Source organism: Pelophylax lessonae (assembly GCF_965119305.1).
Source record: "Pelophylax lessonae genome assembly, chromosome: 4".
NCBI lineage: Eukaryota > Metazoa > Chordata > Amphibia > Anura > Ranidae > Pelophylax > Pelophylax lessonae.
In genome coordinates, this window is record NC_138771.1 from 639674461 (window position 1) to 639696801 (window position 22341).

The 22341-nt window shown below is 45.0% G+C and overlaps 1 protein-coding gene across 1 annotated transcript in view; it reads left to right on the forward strand.

Moving 5' to 3' along the window:
* Window positions 1-22341, forward strand: part of LOC309552893 (phospholipid scramblase 3-like) — a gene marked incomplete at its 3' end in the record, with an annotated part of 205367 nt that overhangs the window by 68949 nt on the left and 114077 nt on the right. Inside the window, exons 5-6 of the mRNA XM_082253801.1 lie at window positions 629-786; window positions 3461-3619. Of these exons, the coding sequence (XP_082109927.1) occupies window positions 629-786; window positions 3461-3619 (317 nt within the window). The remainder of the gene's footprint in view (window positions 1-628; window positions 787-3460; window positions 3620-22341) is intronic.

Below are 22341 nucleotides of genomic sequence, written 5' to 3' on the forward strand. Positions count from 1 at the left end.
ACTTAGCTCCCAACTGTCCCTGATTTGGATCAAAGTCCCTCTGTCTCTCTTTCCTCCTCTTTTGTCCCTCATTTTGGTCTGATCTATATAGTTGTATATAAAATGCATTTTTTATCTCTTAAAAAGTGTTTCCCAGTGCTAAACCTTTCATCCAATTTCTAATTTGCTGCATTTGTAAATTTCAAAAGCCAATATAAAGGAATAATAGTGGTAAAAAAAAAAAAGCACTTATGGGTTTAATCAATATTTATTTGTATTATTCTTCTCTAAGGGGGTGTGGCAGGGGGTGTGTCCTATGCCTACATACTTTTGCCAATAGGTGTCCGTTACTCCTATCTCAAAAAGTTGGGAGGTATGCATTTCTAAAAAAAAAAGGAAAAGTTGCTGGAGCTGGACTTTTATTGACCATCCACAGGAAGCTCCATCTCGGAGACAAGTCCATTTTTCGAGATTCTGATGTGTGTCTCGGGTAGGCAGGGCAGGCGAGAAGGATGTCGTTGGCAAAGTCAGGTGAACCCTGCTCATCCTTACCTTCAGCAGGAGCTTATCTTTAATACATGACGCTCCTAGCATAGTGTCTGTGTTTAGAGGAGCCCTTTAGCAGTTGTTGACCTCACGCATCATTCAGTTTTTCAGACCAAGAACGGGCAGAATCTGTTCACTGTAGGATATGAGTTTGAGTGCTGTGGACCTTCACTAAACCTGCGACTTCGTGATCCGTGCAAGAGGGACGTGGTTTCCCTTTACGTGACCTCCGATGGCGAGTGCTGCGGAGGGCAAACCTATGTAAGTATTCTGTTCCTGTAAAAGTTCAACATAAACATTCATCCTTAAAACATGCTGCAGGAGATGATCAGAGACTGCTGACATGCTGCAGAAGATGATCAGAGACAGCTGACATGCTGCAGAAGATGATCGGAGACTGCTGACATGCTGCAGGAGATGATCGGAGACTGCTGACATGCTGCAGGAGATAATCAGAGACTGCTGACATGCTGCAGGAGATGATCAGAGACTGCTGACATGCTGCAGGAGATAATCAGAGACTGCTGACATGCTGCAGGAGATAATCAGAGACCGATGACATGCTGCAGGAGATGATCAGAGACTGTTGACATGCTGCAGGAGATAATCAGAGACTGCTGACATGCTGCAAGAGATGATCAGAGACTGCTGACCAGCTGCAGGAGATGGTGAGATACTGAGCACATGCTGCAGGGGATAATCAGATACTAGGGACATGCTGCAGGAGATAATCAGATACTAGGGACATGCTGCAGAAGATGGTGAGATATTAAAGATACGCTGCAGGAGATGATGAAAGACTGGGACATGCTGCAGGAGATGATGAAAGACTGGATAAATGCTGCAAGAGATTATCAAAGACTGGAGACATGCTGCAGGAGATAGTGAGATACTAAGAACATGCTGCAGGAGATACTCAGAGACTGGGGACATGCTGCAGGAGATAATCAGAGACATGCTGCATGAGATGATCAGAGACTGGGGACATGCTGCAGGAGATGATCAGAGACTGGGGACATGCTGCATGAGATGATCAGAGACTGGGGACATGCTGCAGGAGATGATGAAATACTGGGAACTTGCTGCTGGAAATGATTAGGGACTGGGGACATGCTGCAGGAGATGATCAGAAACTGGGGACATGTTGCAGTAGATGATGAAAGAATGGGAACTTGATGCAGGAAATAATCAGGGACTGGGGACATGCTGCAGGAGATGATGAGGGGTTGGGGACATGCAGCAGGAGATGATCAGAGACTGGGGACTTGCTGCAGGAGATGGTCAGAATCTGAGACATGCTGCAGGAGATAATGAAAGACTGGGAACATGCGGTGGGAAATAATCATGGACTAGGGACATGCTGCAGGAGATGATCAGGGACTGGGGACATGCTGCAGGAGATGATCAGGGACTGGGGACATGCTGCAGGAGATGATTAGGGACTGGGGACTTTCTGCAGGAGATGATCAGGGACTGGGGACATGCTGCAGGAGAGGATCAGAAACTGGGGACTTTCTGCAGGAGATGATCAGGGACTGGGGACATGCTGCAGGAGATGATTATTGACTGGGGACTTTCTGCTGGAGATGATTAAGGGACTGGGGACATGCTGCAGGAGATGATCAGAAACTGGGGACTTTCAGCAGGAGATGATCAGGGACTGGGGACATGCTGCAGGAGATGATCAGGGACTGGTAATTTGCTGTGGGAAATGATCATTACAGCCCCTTTACAAATACAGTAAATAATTCCACGTTTGTACTCCTTACACCCCCCTATAAAAATGACTGGCTCCACCTTTCCCGTTATAACAGATGAGAGATCATGGTGCAGGACCGTGATGTCAACTTTCAAAAAATTGTTTCTGCAGTTTAGCCATTCCACAAACCTGTGCTTCCTTTTCTAGTTAGTTTTCATTCTATCCATTCCCAAACAGCATGGGCGTTAATCGAATCTAATAAATTGCAGTCTAAATGAAGTATACCATTTTTGTAGGGGGAAGAATATGAGGGCTGCCTTTGCAAATCTACTTCTGTAAATGCTATTTGCCTGAGTCACTGCCCCGGGACAAGCAAGTAAATTCGGTTTGAATTTAGTACCACTTCTCTTCCGCTGTATGTTGTAAAATGATGAAGTGGTGGATGATTTTATAAATGGCACTGCAGAAATTGCCCCCGGGTGGCAAGGGTGCCCTTTAATAGCTTGTGATCTGAGCCATCATCGGACAGCTTACATCACAGACACAGTGCACAGAGCCAGGTTGAGCGGCTCCATACCTTGTGATACCTTTGCTGACCAATCACAGGGATCACAAATGTAAACAATGTAAATGTAAATGTAAAACAATGTTTACATCTGAGAGCCCTCCCCTTTCTTCACAACGGAAGAGGGGAAGGAAGTATTTTATCAAAAAAGGGGCCGGCAGCCAATTAGGATGAGGGACTTTCATGATTGCGGGATTTTTTTTTTTAACCCTTTCACCCCCCCCCCCCCCCAATCCTGTACATCTCATCTCCAGCCTGTCTCTAACCACTTCACTCCCTCAAGTACATTGATGCGCTGTATTGCTAAGCTCCATGTTTTTGGATCATCATGATAGCCAGGTCAAATGGCATTTTCAGAAGAAGAGGTCATCAGTGGCAGTTTTCATACTCTCTCAGTTCAGGTTCCCTTTAGTATGAAAGTTATCATCTTATATTGTTGTGTTAAGTTATGTATATATTATGTTATATACGTTATTTTTATTGGTGTATTGCTATATTTTATTTGTTATGTCATTATGTATATATTATGTTATTATGTTATGACTATATTGTTGTATGTAATTGTTGTTAAATTGTTATTTATGAAATATATTATGTTATATTAAGTTTTGTTATATTGTCATATTATTGCTATATTGTTATTTCTTTTATGTTATGTTGCTGCCCCTCAGCTGAAAGTTAGTGCTCAGTCTGCTCACCACATCGGGATTGTCAGGATTGTCACCTCCTCCAGCAATATGAATGTTTCCATCGAGAGGGGGGACGGAGAGCCGGTGTTCAGTGCCAAGCTGCCTGTATCCGTGGACTCCAACAATGACAGTATTATTGAGGTGAGGCTTTTACTGGGTTGGGCAGCGGAAGAAAATTTGAATTTCATGCTGAAATTATACACAAAAGCCAATGAGTCAGAGCACTGGCTCCTCCCCAACCTCGTGGTCAGATTTTCTCTTAATTAAAAACCTCAGATTGAGCCATAATGAGATAAACAGAAGGGCACTGCTCTGACTTATTCACTCCTGTGTTTATTTTTGAATTGAACTGTTGAGGGTTGTAAGCAACAAGCTGTTACAACACAGCAGCTAAGAATAGACAAGTAAACATGTGACAAGGAGTGCACAATGCCATCTGCTGGCTGTAAATGATGAAATATCGCATACAAATATTTTGTATTCATGTTTTTCAACTCCTCCTTACTTTCTTTGGCATAAGAAATCCTGTTTACAGAGCTCAGCAGCTCAAGCTAAATCTTACATGCACAAATCAATGAGTCAGAGCAGAGACTCCTCCCCCTAACTCTGTACGACTTTATCAACAGTTTTACTGAGAGACAGCCTGTTTGAAAGGAGAAAACTACTGAAGTTGAAAAGTTCTGCTCAAGTACCCTACCCGGGGCCGCTAAGAAGGCAGTACAGCCAGCCCTCCTGTACTGGGCCCAGGCCTCATGAGTTCAAAAGGGGGGCCCGGGCACCTGCCCAGCAGGAGGGTCTTACTGCTAACACTTGTGACTCTTGTACAGTGCTGCCAGCTAATACTTTTTTTTCTCCCCCTCCAGTTGTGCTGCAGGGGGATTGGTTCTAGTCTCTGTACTCCCTGCTGTCTGTAAACCCTGTGTACCCCTTTCCCCGCAGTACTGCTGGTTTCACTCCTCTCCCGTCGGCAGCTTCTGAGGGCCAACAGGGGGGGGGGGGGGGGTTATTTCAGAATGGTGAGTGGGGGGCTCACCATCCTGACTGGACACACCAGCCTGAATGAACATAGTGAGCGATTGGTACTGATTGCTCACTGTAGGGGGGCAGATATTGCCTCCTTGCCACTATTCGCTTAAATGGGTCTTGTTCGATGGGGTATATTTTCTTCCATGGCGGCAAACATAGCAGCGCGGCCATTGCATTTTATCAAATATATAAGTTGATATTTTCAGAAGAATGGGGCCCTGTTAGGCTGAACGGGGCCCCGTTATTTCTTTCAGCAGCCCTTACCCTACCAGCTTTGTCCTCAGATGATCCCAATAGATTACAAGCGTCCTGGGGACCCTTCTAGCAGAAGCGCTCCTATCCATTAACCTTGACTGCAGTGCTGACTCTTTAAATAACTCTTTGTACTGTGGGAATCCTGTGTCATATACACCGATCAGCCATAACATTATGACCACCCATCTAATATTTAGTATGGCCCCCTATTGCTAAAACAGCCCTGACCCATTGAGGCATGGACACCAGAGTAACATCCAACATGAATGGCAGGACCCAAGGTTTCCCAGTAGAGCATTGCCCGAAGCATCACACTGCCTCTGCCGACTTGCCTTTTTATAACGCACCTTTTCCCCAGGCAAGTGATGCACACGCATCCGACCATCCACATGATGTAATAGAACAGTGGTCCTCAACTCTGGTCCTCAGGGCCCACTAACAGGCCAGATTTTAAGTATTACCTTGGGGAGATGCAGACTAGAGTACTGCAATCACTGAGCAGCAAATGATATCACCTGGGATGTATTTCAGTTATCTTGCAAACCTGGCCTGTTAGTGTGCCCTGTAGGCCAGGGTTGAGGACCACTGTTAGAAGACTTGATTCATCAGACCAGGCCACCTTCTTCCATTGCTCCGTAGGCCAGTTCTGATGTTCATGTGACCATTGTAGAAGCTTTTGGCTGTGGGTCATGGGTTCACAGCCCCATACACAACACACTGCGATGTCCATTTTTTTCTGCTTTAACCACATTAGCTTCATGGACAGCATGTTCACTTGCTGCCTAATACATCCCACCAATTTTCAGATGCCATTTTAACGAGATATTCTCTTTGCTTGTCAGTGGTCATAATGTTATAGCTGAACGGTGTATATATGTATATATGAGCTGCAGGTTTCAACCAACCAGTTGCCTGCATACAAAATACACTATATTACCAAAAGTATTGGGACGCCTGCCTTTACACACACATGAACTTTACTGGCATCCCAGTCCTAGCCCGTAAGGGTTCAATATTGAGTTGGCCCACCCTTTGCAGCTATAACAGCTTCAACTCTTCTGGGAAGGCTGTCCACAAGGTTTAGGAGTGTGTCTATGGGAATGTTTAACCATTCTTCCAAAAGCGCATTTGTGAGGTCAGGCACTGATGTTGGACAAGTAGGCTCACAGACTCCGCTCTTATTCATCCCAAAGGTGTTCTATAGGGTTGAGGTCAGGACTTTGTGTAGGCCAGTCAAGTTCCTCCACCCAAAACTTGCTCATCCATGTCTTTATGGACCTTACTTTGTGCACTGGTGCGCAGTCATATTGGAACAGGAAGGGACCATCCCCAAACTGTTCCCACAAAATTGGGAGAATGGAATTGTCCAAAATGTGTTGGTATGCTGACCACTTAAGAGTTCCCTTTACTGGAACTAAGAGGCCAAGCCTAATCCCTGTAAAACAACCCCACACCATAATCTCCCCTCCACCAAATGATTTGGACCAGTGCACAAAGCAAGGTCCATAAAGACAAGATAAAAAAAAAACTTCTGACTTTACAACTACTTTAATACCACTTCAAGGTTGTATTATTAAACAGAAGCATTTGTGTGTGTGTTTTCTATCTGCTTGCAGCTCATCGTTGATGTAATCTGCTTCTACCCTTCAGATACTCGGCATAAACAGCTCTCAGCCTGTGGCTGTCATCACCAAAGAGAAGGAAGGGAAGTCTTCTCAGGTCATCTTCCACTTCCCACTGAACATGGAGGCCACTCTGAAAGCTGTGATTCTGGCAGCCTACCTCTATATGGTGAGTGGAAAGGGCCAGGCTGGTCTCAGGGCTGCTAGAAGGTCAGACTAGAGAGAGCAGGGAGTCCATACAATCCTAGTAGATACAACAATATTGAAAGAAGAATGATGCTTCAGCAGCTCCTCTAAATGCCATAGTCCTGTCCATTGGTAGTGCTCTTACAAGCCATTGCGGTACTAGGACACTGATCTCCAAACTGCAGGCAAAGGGCCAGATACGACCCTTTGTTTGCCTTTATTTGGCCTTTGGGCACCATTTCTCACACTAATACAAGGTACTATAGCTCCTACTGACACCAACAGTGTGGAATAATTCCTCCCACTCCACTATTCAATGGTGAGGCACTGTTCCTCCCACTGACGCCAACAATGAGGCACTATTCCTTACATTAACACAAATAATGGGGTACAATTGCTCTAATATATAACTAATGATGGGGCACAATTGCTCTAACTGATAACCAATGATGGGGCACAAATGTTCTAACTGATAACCAATGGAGAGGCACTATTCCTTACAATGACACAAATGATGGACCACTATTCCACCAATTGACACCAACAGTGGGTCACTATTCCTCAAATGACACCAAAGATGGGGCACGATTCCTACCACTGATACCAATGATGGGGCACCATTCCTCCAATTTACACCAATGATGGATCACTATTCCGCCCACTGATACTAATGATGGGGCACTATTCCTCCCACTGACCCCAATGATGGGTCAGTATTCCTTCCACTGATACCAATGAGGGGTCAGTATTCCTTCTATTGATACCAATGATGGGGCACTATTTCTTACACTGGTACAAATGATGAGGCACTATCCCTCCAATTGACACCAATGATGGGGCACTATTCCTCCCACTGACCCCATTGATGGGGCACTATTCCTACCACTATAACCAATGATGGTTCAGTATTCCTTCTATTGATACCAATGATGGGGCACTATTTCTTACACTGGTACAAATGGTGAGGCACTATCCCTCCAATTGACACCAATGATGAGGCACTATTCCTCCCACTGACACCAAAGATTGGGCACTATTCTTTCCACTGATACCAATGATGGGGCACCATTCTTCCTAATAACACCAATGATGGGTCACTCTTCTCCCACTGATACAACAAACAGGCACAATTCTTCACACTGACACCAATGATGGTTCACTATTCCTCCAACTGATCCCAGTTATGAGGCACTATTCCTCCAACTGACACCAATGATGGATCACTATTACAACTACTGATACCAATGATCAATGATGGGTCACTATTCCTCCCCCTAATAAACAACAGGCATTATTCATTTTTTTTTTATTCCCACTGAGCACCAAGCTGGCTCCCACTGATGCAATTAGAAATGTAAGACCGCACTCAGGGTTAAATGAAAACGATAATCCTTTTATTCCTCAAAACATGTTGCAGACAGACAGTGTATACAGGAACAGACGTGTCCGGAGGTTGACGCGTTTCACGACTTGGAATGTCGCTTACTCATAACCACACAGTTTGGTTATGAGTAAGCGACATTCCAAGTCGTGAAACGCATTAACCTCCGGACACGTCTGTTCCTGTATACACTGTCTGTCTGCAACATGTTTTGAGGAATAAAAGGATTATCGTTTTCATTTAACCCTGAGTGCGGTCTTACATTTCTAATTGCACTTTCCTGGATGGCGGATCCGACCAGCACCGGGTTCAGACATATGCACCTGAGCGGCTTTCTTCCTCTCCTTCCATGGCTCCCACTGATGCCAGAACATTTTCACTTCCACTGGCAACAGTCCAGCCCCCTAAAGACTGAAGGTCTAGGAAATGGTGAGGAGAAGGCTTTAGCCTGACCTCCCCAGAGGGTCTCACATAATATTATGTATATTTAGTGCTACAGAAGATTGGTAGAGACTGCCAACATACAGCTGGAGATTTGAACGGAACTGTCCCACACTCCGCTTGAGTGCTTCCGTCAGTATACGTCTTCCTCCAGTCTGAACATTTATATCAGATATTATAGCCTCACCATACAAGACTAGCCGACACATAGCTTGTATGAAACTGGAACTGTTTATTAAACAAAATCACAAAGAATATATACCCTACCAGGTCAAGTGAGCTTTATTACATTATTGCATGCAAAAGAAATTGTATACAGAAATATAATTAACATAACTAAGGAACAGAAAACACAAACCGTATACTACTTCCCCACAAGCAATTCATTTTTGATTTAATTACATTGAGCTAATTAACTATTCACTTATACCAGCCTAGGTCACTCAATGCCAACCCAGACAATGTTGTGAATAATCAGACAATAGTTGACCCAATTAACAATTAACAATAGGACAGACATGCTTAGCAGAAAACACATAACACCCTAATAAACAGACAATAGCAGGAGGCCACCAGCAATGGACTGTCAGGCTCCTACATTAAAGAACATGGAACAGAGGCCAATCAAACAAACCATGAATAGTCTTCATATATTTCTTAAGGGATATTGTTGATAAATATTTCTGTCCCATTTGAAGTAATCCAAACCCCATTCTCAGTGCCCATTAAGAAGTTGTCCATCATTGTCTCGGTCACCCTGTGCCCCTAATAGACACAGGTTGACTTACACATAAGAAGGGCCTAAGCAGAAACCAGGAATTTCCCCAACCTCTCTAAGGTAAGCTGGGTTCCACGGGCCCCTAAACCAAAGTGACTGCCGTCACAGTCCTATTTTGCCCTTTCTTGTCCTTACCTATTCTTGCTCGTCCTTTTTTGCCCTTTCTTGTCTTTACCTATTCTTGCTCGTCTTTTTTGCCCTTTCTTGTCTTTACCTATTACTCATTCTTATTTGCCCTTTCTTGTCCCTACTTATTCGTACTTGTCCTTACCTATTCTTGCTCATCCTTATTTGTCCTTTCTCGTCCTTACCTATTCTTGCTCATCCTTATTTGCCCTTTCTTGTGTTTACTTATTCTTGCTCATCTTTTTTTTGCCCTTTCTTGTCTTTACTTATTCTTACTCATCCTTATTTGCCCTTTTTTGTCCTTACTTATTCTTACTCGTCCGTATTAGCCCTTTCTTGTCTTTACTTATTCTTGCTTGTCCTTATTTGTCCTTTCTTGCCTTTACTTATTCTTACTCGTCCTTATTTGCCCTTTCTTGTCCTTACTTATTCTTACTCATCCTTATTTGCTCTTTCTTGTCCTTACATATTCTTACTCATCCTTATTTGTCCTTTCTAGTCCTTACTTATTCTTACTCATCCTTATTTGCCCTTTCTTGCTCTTACCTATTCTTACTCGTCCTTATTTGTCCTTTCTTGTCCTTACTTATTCTTAGTCATGCTTATTTGCGCTTACTTATTCTTAGTCATCCTTTGCGCCTAAGGGTAAAACAAATGTTAATGCCTAAGCACAATTTTGCAATTTTTACATATGTTAGTAAAACTACACATATCATCACAACTACTTTGTGCATCCAAGTTGATTATACCTTGTTTTTTTCAGGACAAATTGAGCTTTCATTTGGTATTACATGGTTATCTCCTGATTTTTTTAAATTATCAAAAGAAAACTGGCCCAAAATAGTAAAAAAATAAATAAATAAATAAATTTAGCTGTTTATTTCTTGCTACTACCATACAGTAACTTTTCACCAAAGAACAACCCAAGAGAAATTCTCCTGCTCCTGGCGATTTTAGCAATACCCCATATGTGTATGTACAGCCCAGAAACAATGGTGAACATTTTGCATTTTTTTTATTCTACCTAAAGCACACTGACACTAATTTAAAAAAAAAAAAAATCCTGCCCGAAAAAATACTGACCCTGAGCTAAATACTTACCCTGGCACTGACCCAGATCAAACCTTGATCTAGGTATTTTTTTTATTTATTTTTTTTATTATTATTTTTTTTATTATTATTATTTTTTTTACATATTTTTTTTTTCTCTGTAAGGAGAGAGAAAGAGAGATACAATGTATCTCTCTCCTCCATTCAGCGAGAGAAAACACGCTATGATAGCCAATCAGAGGCTATCACAGCAATCAGGTGACCCAGAATCAGTTCCAATTTCTGAATGTTAGTACCATTAGGAGCTTCGATTCCTGGCACTGAGAACACTCCAAGGTGGATTATTTATACTCAGCTGGATTAACACAGTGGAAATTGGTTTTATATCCTGTCTTTATACCTGTGAATCAAGGCTTCTACTGTCCCCCTCTAATTTAGGGGTCTGTCATATCTGGTAAGCAGTTTGACACACCGGGTGGTCCTGCATTTTGGTGGAGGTGCTGTTACTAGAAGAAGTGCTATTGTAGGATTTATCAGATATTCCATACCTACCTGGACGGTGCTATTTGGACTGATTTCCTGTGGTCCATCATCATCTATTGTTGGGACTTTTGTTTGCACTATCTATTTAGTCAGTCACTTTGCACTTTAGGATCACTTATTTATTTATTTATTTATTTATTTATTTATATATAATACTATTTATTCATTTATTATTAATATATGATTATATCTATTCATTTTTATGTGCACACTAACCCTATATGATTGTTGCCAATTAATAAGTTATTGCACTTGATATTTACACTATCTATCTATTTGACACTATTAGTTTGCTATTTGCACACACGGCATTTTGTGCTTAATTTAATTAGTGATTATTTGTCATTAGTTTTATATTTATTGATATATATAACTCATCTAATTGGTTGAGCGCAAATACAGTGTGACATAAAATAATTACAAAGATCTCCACTTTATTCTCTAGGGTCTTTGCTAAAAAAAATTAAAAAATAAAATAGATAATGTTTGGGGTTCTAAGTAATTTTCAAGTAAATAATACTGATTTTTATTTGTAAACAATACATTTCTGAAAAAGGCCTGGTCATAACACAATCATGGGGAGAGGCTTACTAATGCTTGCAGCAGACTGATGACATTATTTCAGTCTAGGTAAAGTCATATGGTATACTATCAGTGGTCTCCAAACTGTGGCCTGTGGGCCAGATGCAGCCCTTTGTTAGCCTTTATTCGGCCCTTGGACCACTTTTCCTTGATGGTGGGCATAACTCCTGCTACTGACATCAAACAGTGGGACACTATTTCTCCTATTGACACCAACAATGGGGTGCTATTCCTCCCACTGACACCAATGATGGGGCACTCTTCCTCTTACTGACACCAACAATGGGGAGCTATCCTTCTCACTGACACCAATGATGGGGCCCTATTCCTCCCAATGATACTAATGATGGGCACTATTTCTCCCACTGATATCAATGATGGGGCACTATTCCTCTCGTCGACACCAACAATGGGGAGCTATTCCTCCAATTGATACAAATGATAGGTCACTATTCCCCCCACTGACACCAATGATAGGGCACTATTTCTCCCAATGATACCAATGATGGGCCACTATTCCTCCTACTGATACCAATGATGGGCAACTATTCCTCCTACTGATACTAATGATAGCACACTATTCCACCCACTGGTACTAATGATGGGCACTATTCGTCCTACTGATACTAATGATGGGGCACTATTCCTCCCACTGATACCAATGATAGGGCACTATTCCTCCCACTGATACTACTGATGGGGCACTATTCCCCCTACTGATACTAATGATGGGCCACTGTTCCTCCCACTGATACTAATGATAGGCACTATTCCTTAAACTGACACCAATGATGGGGCACTATTCCTCCCACTGCTACCAATGATGGGGCACTATTCCTCCCACTGCTACCAATGATGGGGCACTATTGCTCCCACTGATACCAATGATGGAGCACTATTCCTCCCACTGACACCAATGATGGGGCACTATTCCTCCCACTGATACCAATGATGGAGCACTATTCCTCCCACTGACACCAATGATGGGGCACTATTCCTCCCACTGATACTAATGATGGGCACTATTCCTCCCACTGATACTAATGATGGGCACTATTCCTCCCACTGACACCAATGATGGGGCACTATTGATCTTTTATTGAAAAGAATCAAGCAACAAATTTTATACAAAAGTAAAAAACAGAACTATAGTACAATATTCCAACCGAAAACAAAGGAATACACATCCATGTGCAGAATATATACAATATATACATAATCCACTTCCAACATTTTTAGAAAACTATTTACATAAAGCAGCAGAGAGGGCCTAAGAGGCACAACCCATCACCTATGTATGCAGCCATTTATCAAAAACTAAGCATTAAGAAAAAATCTAGGGTGATAAGAGACAGAAAGCCACACCCGGGAAAGAGACTCCTGGCAGTCAGGGAGGCTTGAAACCCCTCCACGCCTTCAACCAAGCCCTCTGACCCCACTTGTCTCTCTCAAGCACCTGAATCTTCCCCACCTCATGCAGAATGTCACATACCACCACCTGAACAGGAAGGATTTTACGCCGAAGGGTGACCTGACACCGTGCATTCCAGGTGTAATAACGGACTACTAAGCTAACTAAAAAAAGTGTATCCAAACAAAAGCCCCCACCAGTATTGAATACTCCGTACACCCACTCAGCATAACCCAGCCTGGAGAGGAAAGGAACACCGAGGGCCTGCCCAACCTGTTTGTATACCTCTATGTTAAAAGGGCAACGAAGCAGAAAATGGTCCATAGTCTCCTCCTCACCTGTACATACCTCCCGAGGACAACCACGATCCATTCCACTGCGGAATTTCAAATTGCCCCGAACATAGAGCCTCCCGTGATCCCTGAATTTAAGGGGGACTCTAGCCAAATTAATCAGTATTAACCCTTCCCTCAAAATTGGGCCTTGGGCCTGGGCAATCCCTTAAGGCCAGTGGGTCATGAAAGACTTCGCTCAAGACTCGGCTCATAAGGACTTTCCTCGGAGCAGATCTGAGATCTTCAGCCGACAGTCGCCACTGCCGCAGCAACTTCAGACACGGTGCTACATAGGCTGGAAGCTGACCACGATGACCCCTAAGATTCTTCACTTGGCCACCTTCTTCCCAAAGTCGCAGAAAGGGCCTAAACCAAGGTCTAAACATGCCTGCCCATCCAGGAGGTTCCACTGCAAGCATACTACCAATATTAAACTTGAGAAATAGCAGTGAAAAGAAAAGAACGGGGTTGACCATACCTAAGCCACCCTCCCTCCTGGATAGATAGGTGACATTCCTCTTGATGGGGTTCAGTCTGTTCCCCTATAGCATCTGGAAGAACACACTATAGATCCTAGCATAGAGCGACACTGGCAAAATGCAGACAGGGCTGACATACAAGAAGATCGGTACCAGGTAAGTCTTAATCAGATCAACCCTTTCCCTTAGAGATAACTTCCATCTCTTCCAGCTGACCACCTTAGTATTGGCAACTTCCAGCCTGCCTTCCCAGTTTTTGAGGCCATAATCGCCAGGTCCAAATTCAATGCCTAATATCTTAATTTTTTCCTGGGGCACTGGAAAGGTGTCCGGGAGATCAAACCCCTCACCTTCCTTTCCCATCCAAAAAATGTCACTCTTTTCCTAATTGATCTTGGAGCCTGATGCTACAGAGTACCGTGATGTCAGAGAGACCACCTCTTCCGCTTCATCTGTCCCAGTGACATTAACTGACACACCATCCGCATAGGCAACAACCCTCAAAGGCGGCTCACCCGGGATTCCCACTGGTACCCCACACAACATGCTGCTCTCTAGCCTCCTGATGAAGGGGTCATTTGCAAACACATAGAGAACGGGACTCAGGGGACAACCCTGGCGCACCCCAGAGCCAACCTCAAAGGACTGTCCAACCCAACCATTAACAAGAGGGAAGCTTTCTGCCCCCTTATACAAGACTTTTAACCAATCGACAAAACCACCCGGCAGACCGTACTTACTAAAGAGCAACCACAGGTACTCATGATTGACACGATCTAAAGCCTTTGCCTGATCCAATGCCAGTAAATACTTTCCCCAGCCTGCAGCCCTGCACTGCTCCAAGGCCTCCCGGACAGCTAAAACCGCTGTGAAGGTGCTCCTACCCTGGATCGAACAGTGCTGATGGCGAGAAAGCAAAGACTCTGCTACTGCCGATAGGCGCCAGAAAAGTATCTTCGCCAGTACCTTTCTATCGACATTGAGAAGGCTGATGGGGCGCCAATTCTCAATCATCGAAGGATCTTTACCTTTTGAAAGAAGAATCACAGCTGAGAGTCTCATGGAAGGGGGAAGCACCCCCTCAGCAAGACAACTGTTAAAAATCTCTACCAAATGTGGGGCCAGAATAGACTTAAAGGCTTTGTAAAACTCAGCCGTCAGACCATCCGGTCCAGGTGACTTTTTGATGGCAAGCTGTTCAATTGCCCTCGTCACCTCTTCAACTGTGATCTCTTCTGTCAAATTCATCAAAGGGACATCTCCACCATTTAGACCTGGAGTAGAGTCCAAAAAGCTTTCCATCTTGTCTCGGTCAAGCTCTTTCCTCCCAAGAAGTTCAGCATAAAAAGACCTCACGACCTCCAGGATCCCTGACCTGGACTTTGTCAAGGAACCTGTACTATCCTTAAGGCAACGACCATCTTAACAGCTACACCATGTTTGCAGTTCTGGTAAGGGTCAGGCGAGTGGTATTTCCCATAGTCCCGCTCCAGAACCAAAGAGGTATGCCGGTCATATTGACACTTCCTGAGGAGGATTTTCACTTCAGAGATTGCCCCAGGATCTCCTCCTCTCGAGACAAGAATATCCAGCTTCCCCCGCAAACGTTGGTAGGTCATGTATCTATTAAACTGTTTTTTATTGGCTAGGCCCCTGAAGAATCCAGCAATCCTCTTTTTGGTCAGCTCCCACCACTCAGCCTTGCTGCTACAAAAGTCCAGGATGGTCACCTGTGCCTGAAAGAATTCCTCAAAGGATTGTCTAACATGTTCTTCCTCAAAGGAGTGTTGAATTTAATCGCCAGATGCCCTTGCCCCTCTGAGGGAAATCTGAAGCATTCAAGACCACAGATAGCATACAGTGATCAGAGAACTCCACTGCCTGCACCACTGGGGGTGAGAAAGCAGAGGCCTCCTTCAAAAAAACCCATCTATCCTACTCTATTACCTCGATGAAAGGTGAACCCTGTATCATCCGGAAGGTGCTTAATGTGCACATCCACAAGACCAGCATCCCTAACCATACTATTTAAAAAATCGCTATCATATCCCAGCCTGTCATTGAAGTCCTTCCTGTCCTTGGGCCTAGTCACAGTATTAAAGTCACCTCCAAAAACCACTTGCCGGGATGTAAAAAGAAATGGCTTGATCCTTGTAAAAAGGCATTTCCTGTCCCACTTTGTGTGCGGCCCATAAATATTAATTAGGCGCAGGTCCTGCCCTCCCACAAGAACCGCTAAGACCATACATCTCCCAATCTCCACCTCAATAACCCGCCGGACAGTTACCATGCCGGTTTTAAACAATACCGCCACCCCGCCATAAGGCTCGGCCGCAAGAGACCAGTAAGCTGGACCATACCTCCACTCTCTCTTGGATTTATGAATATCTGCCAAGGAGGTGAGCCTAGTCTCCTGCAAAAATAAAATTTCAGCATCTAATTGGCTGAACAAAAAGAAGGCCATAGAACAAGCTCTTACTGACTTAATACTGGCGACATTTATTGTCACCACTTTTAACGGAGGGGGAACCGCCATTTGGGTTATAGGGTGGATTGCTTCTTAGCTCCCCTCTGCTGCTCATCACCAGAAGCCTCTCTCTTTCTTGAAGCCTCCTCCAACTCCATTTCAATTTCTGAATTCTGCTCAGAAGAATCCCCAGATGAGGAGATATCCCAAGCAGAAGCCCCATACCGTTTGTAGACAGTCACTGGGGCATCCTGTCCCTGTTCTGTCCTCACCGTCTGTCTCTTCCGCCTTACAACCTTCCTTCAGTCCTCCAGGTACTGCAGGTCAGATTCAGAGATGCTTTCATCTCTTGTTTTCTTCTTCTTCTTTGAAGTCTTCACAGAAGACTTCTTTACAGAGGAAGCTGCAGCAGCACCCTTTTTGGTACCCTCTACCACTGGTGGGTGGGGTGCTTCTTTAAGGTCACACTTAGGAAGGGAAGACTGATCGGGAATAACTGACTCGGGGGGGGGGCACAGACTTGGAAGGTTCTGACACAAGAGGAGCAAGTACAGTAGGCTGGGGGGACACAGGGACAGACACAGAAGGAATACTTACAGATACAGGAGGGGTGGGCACAGGGACTAGGGAGGGATCTTGAACAGGACCAGGGGGGTCAGTCACCGCAGAGGAGGATGGTACACCAGGGGCCTCATCCTCCAACCTGTCCAGCCTTAACAGGTCATCTATCACCTCTCTATCCATATTATGCCAGGCTTCAGGACATCGGCTGTAGGGGTGGCCAAGGAGCAGGCACAGGTTGCACCTTATGGCCTGGGTGCAGTCCCTGGCCACATGACCCTGTCCCCGACACACTGAACAGATCAGTGCTGAACAAGAGGAGCTAAAATGGCCCTTTTCTCCACAGCGGTGACACAGTTTTGGCTGACCAGGATACAAAATAGTCATCCTATCCCTCCCTATAAAGGCAGAGGAGGGCAGGTGACGAACAACATTCCCATCCCTAGCCAACCTGACCGTTACCGACCAACCCCCAGTCCAGATGCCACGTTCATCATTAATTTTATCTGGCCTGGTCAAAACATCCCCATAATTTCTCAACCAGACCTCTAAGTCCCGAGCAGGAACACTCTCATTTGTTAGGATAATAGTAATTTTCTTTACTGTTGACCTTTGGGAAACTGCCACTGGCACCAGACCTTCCCATTCGGGTCTTGACCTACACCGAGCCATATATATCGTTCCCAGAACAAGTCAAGACCCTCTGGTCTGGTGAAACTAACCGTGTACTCCCGGCTTCCAGCCACATGTATCAGGGCATATAGGTCATTAGCCCCAAAACCCATATCTAAAATCAGGTCCACCACCATACGCCGTGCTAGAGGGACTGCACCACCTTCCCATTTAAGGAGGACTATGTTCCGCTTTGGACCCCCAGCAGAAGCCATAGATCCAAGACCAGATCCAATGTGGCTCATAGTGGCAGCCTGCAAGGGAAAACCGTGATTGGAAGCAGAGCTCCTCCTAGATTGTATCCCTGGCTTAATGATATTGCCAGGAGCACAGCTTACCACCTGTGCAAATGTAGGTTTATTAGGGCCAAGACCCCACACTGATGTCACATTATCAGGTATATTACTATTATTATTATTACCAGCTTGTCCTAAACCAGCAGTATTATCAGTTGCACATACAATGGTGGGTTCCACCACACCTGCAATGTTATTAGGTATAAATGTTTCTGATGCAGTACCAAGTGCCTCCTGCTGCTGCGCTGTAGAGTCCTGGTTAGCTATTACTGAAACAGTTTTGGGCTCAGCAGAAGCAGGGTTAATCGGCTCTTCTGGGTTTTGTAGTTCCTGAGCAGAAATGTAATTTTTTAAACGTAACATTTCCTCAGCAGGCAAAGCATTGCTGAGCATAGGGGTATCACCCTGGGTGCCACTGGGAAAACCCTCAGAATTAGGCAAGGTGCTAAAAGGCACAAAAATAGTTTTGTCTATTACCTGAGGCTTGATAGCCTTTATCTTATCAGGTACATGATCCGGCAAGTCCTCCACACCACCAAACACCAGCTTATCTCCCTGCACTGGAGACTCCATTACCTGGATTACCTTTAGCATGCCTCCTGAGCCCTGAGATGGCAATGGGCTGCTTACCTCACCTTGAGGGGGAAGGGGGTCAGAACTGGGGGTCTCCTCCTCCATCTTTGCAAACCTTCGGTCGTTGCCAAACTTCTCCCTGAAAGGACCATCCCTGCCTTCCATCGTGGCCACGATGGTTTCCTGATGTTCCACACGGACCTTAGCCAAATGGACCTCTGAATCCATGGATCCACGGTTCTTGCTGAACAAGCCTTCACACTGCTTTCTCGGGCGCTTTAAATCCGCTCTAAGCTTGTAGATCTTGTCTCTTTCCCTGTTGAGGACTTTGATCCCGGCCACCACTCGCTCCCGAATGGATCCAGCATCTTCATCCTCACCAGGTGCAGAGAGATCACCAACCACGGCTTGTCCAGGAGCAGGGGTGCCATCCATCCGTCCAGGGGATGGCTGAGAGCTTCCAGCAGGAGAGGCCCCGCTGGCCTGCATGGCCTCCCCAGATAGGGGCCAGCAGGGCTGGGAGAGATTTTACCAGACTCCCCTCTCAAACAGATCACCTGGAGCAGCTCCAGACACACAGCCAGAGAACCTTGCAGCAGCCACACCCGAAGCTGAATGATGGGAAATGACTCCTCCCACTGACAGCAATGATGGGACACTATTCCTCCCACTGATACCAATGATGGGGCACTATTCCTCCACTGATACCAATGATGGGGCACTATTCCTCCCACTGATACTAATGATGGGCACTATTCCTCCCACTGACACCAATGATGGGGCACTATTCTTCCCACTGATACTAATGATGGGCACTATTCCTCCCACTGACACCAATGATGGGGCACTATTCCTCCCACTGATACTAATGATGGGCCACTGTTCCTCCCACTGATACTAATGATAGGCCCTATTCCTTCCACTGACACCAATGATGGGGCACTATACCTCCCACTGATACTAATGATGGACACTATTCCTTCCACTAACACCAATTATGGGGCACTATTCCTCCCACTGATACTAATGATGGACACTATTCCTTCCACTAACACCAATTATGGGGCACTATTCCTCCCACTGATACTAATGAGGGGGCACTATTCCTCCTACTGATACTAATGATGGGCACTATTCCTCCCACTGACACCTATGATGGGGCACTATTCCTCCACTGATACTAATGATGGGGCACTATTCCTCCCACTGACACCAATGTTGGGGCACTATTCCTCCCACTGATACTAATGATGGGGCACTATTCCTCCCACTGATACTAATGATGGGGCACTATTCCTCCCACTGATACTTATTATGGGGCACTATTCCCCCTACTGATACCAATGATGGAGCACTATTCCGCCTACTGATACTAATGATGGGGCATTATTCTTCCCACTTACACAAATGATAGGGCACTATTCCTCCCACTGACACCAATGATGGAGCACTATTCCGCCTACTGATACTAATGATGGGGCATTATTCTTCCCACTTACACAAATGATGAGGCACTATTCCTCCCACTGATACTAATGATAAGCACTATTCCTTAAGCTGACACCAATTATGGGGCACTATTTCTCCCACTGCTACCAATGATGGGGCACTATTCCTCCCACTGACACCAATGATGGGGCACTATTCCTCCCACTGACACCAATGATGGGGCACTATTCCGCCTACTGATACTAATGATGGGGCACTATTCTTCCCACTGTCACAAATGATGGGGCACTATTCCTCCTACTGATACTAATATTGGGCCACTGTTCTTCCCACTGATACTAATGATAGGCACTTTTCCTTCCACTGACACCAATGATGGGGCACTATACCTTCCACTGATACTAATGATGGACACTATTCCTTCCACTAAAACCAATTATGGGGCACTATTCCTCCTACTGATACTAATGATGGGCCACTGTTCCTTCCACAGACACCAATTATGGGGCACTATTCTTTCCACTGATACCAATGATGGGCAACTATTCCTCCTACTGATACTAATGATAGCGCACTATTCCTCCCACTGGTACTAATGATGGGCACTATTCGTCCCACTGATACCAATGATAGGGCACTATTCCTCCCACTGATACCAATGATGGGGCACCATTCCTCCCACTGATACTAATGATGGGGCACCATTCCTCCCACTGATACTAATGATGGGACACTATTCCTCCCACTGATACTAATGATGGAACACTATTCCTCCCACTGACACCAATGATAGGACACTATTCCTCCCACTGACACCAATGATAGGACACTGATTCATCCCACTGGTACCAAAAATGCTTTATTTACTCCCACTGACTCCAGGACAATTTCTCCTCCCACTAGCCACAGTCCAGCCCCCCCTCCCCCCTAAAGTCTGAAGGGCAGTATATTGGCCCTTTGTGTTGAAAGTTTGGAGACCCCTGGTATGTTATATACAGAGCATGTATGTACAAAGTATATAGTGATGTGAGTAAGCTTGGGAATGACAGCCAGCTGTTTTGGTAAAAGCAACCAATTTTTGTATTTGAGAAAAATCTTTCTTCTGCCAAGTTAACAGTCCAAATTCCTAGTACAACAACCTCTACAGCAGGCTCACTGCTAATCTGTTTGTTCCACACTGGGGTTAGGGCTCCTCTGTGGCAGGGATGCTAGATAGGCCATAAGGGGGTCAGCAACCAGGGTCTCAGCTTGTTCAAGAGCTCACACTTACTCATAGCCTGTGAGCCTCTGGCTCCACTCTACTTGACAGAGGTGCTGATTTCACCCTGCTGCTTTTTAAGCCATCCCTGCTGGGTGGCCTAACTCCTTCGGGACCAGAGTCCTGGTAGTCAGGGTTTGGAGGTTCTTCCCACCCAAATTTCTTCAAATCTCTGAAATTCAGGTTCCCTAATACGAATTATCAAGCAAGAAAGTACTGATATCAGTCCTCTCTCTAGCCAAACAACCCCAAATTGCCTCATCCTGCATGAGTGAGAACCCCTAAGTCACAACTGTCCCCCTAAGGCTCCGTTCACATGTAGGCGTTTTGGGGCGTTTTTGGGGCGTTTTTCTGCTCTAGGATCAGCTCTCAAAACGCCCAACAAGACAAATCCTATTCATTTCAATGGCCCCTGTTTACATCTGAGCGTTTTGAAGCTGTATACAAAACGCCCAACGCTCAAAAAAGTACATGAGCTTCTTTTTGGGCAGATTACAGGCGTTTTCCATTGATCTCTATTCAATCTAAAAACGCCTGCACAAAAATCGCGGTAAAAATCGCGGTAAAATCGCGGTAAAAAACGCCGCAAAAATCGCGGTAAAATCGCGGTAAAAAACGCGCGAAAAACGCTACGCTCAGGTGTGAATGTAGCCTTAAAGTGACCACAACAAAAATATTGGGAAAATGTACCTGCTGTCCAGGTCACACTCTGGGTGTCCTGTACATAATAAATAAATGTATGTATACATAAATATATAAATACTGTTGCTGTGACATGTCAAGAGTTTATTGATAATGCCTGGTAAAGTCACCTAAAGGTCCTCTTTAGTATGGGATTTGCCTTTGTCATAGCTGTGTATTTTTTTTTTTTTTGCAGAGTTTCCGCATACGGGAAATGTCTTACAGCCACAGCTCTAGTGATAGCAACGATGGCTGGGCCCATGTTGATATGCATGACCATCACCATGATTTCCACCATGACATTGATTCTGGACACTTGCACCACCACTATCATGACATGGACTCTGGAGGACACCATGCTGGGGACTGTGGAGGTGGTGACTGGGGTGGTGGAGGTGGGGACTGCGGCGGTGGTGGTGGTGATTGTGGCGGTGGTGGTGGGGACTGTGGCGGTGGTGACTGGGGTGGTGGAGGTGGGGACTGCGGCGGTGGTGGTGGTGATTGTGGCGGTGGTGGTGGGGACTGTGGCGGTGGCGATTATTGATTTTTTTAGTAATGCTGGCATTTTATGAGTGTATCTGTACCTAACACTGTATTACAAAATAACAGCAAGAAATTGTAAGAAAATTCATTTTAACCTTTAGGTGTAGTGAACTATGACTGATGGAGCAGGTAAACACTGTTGCATTAC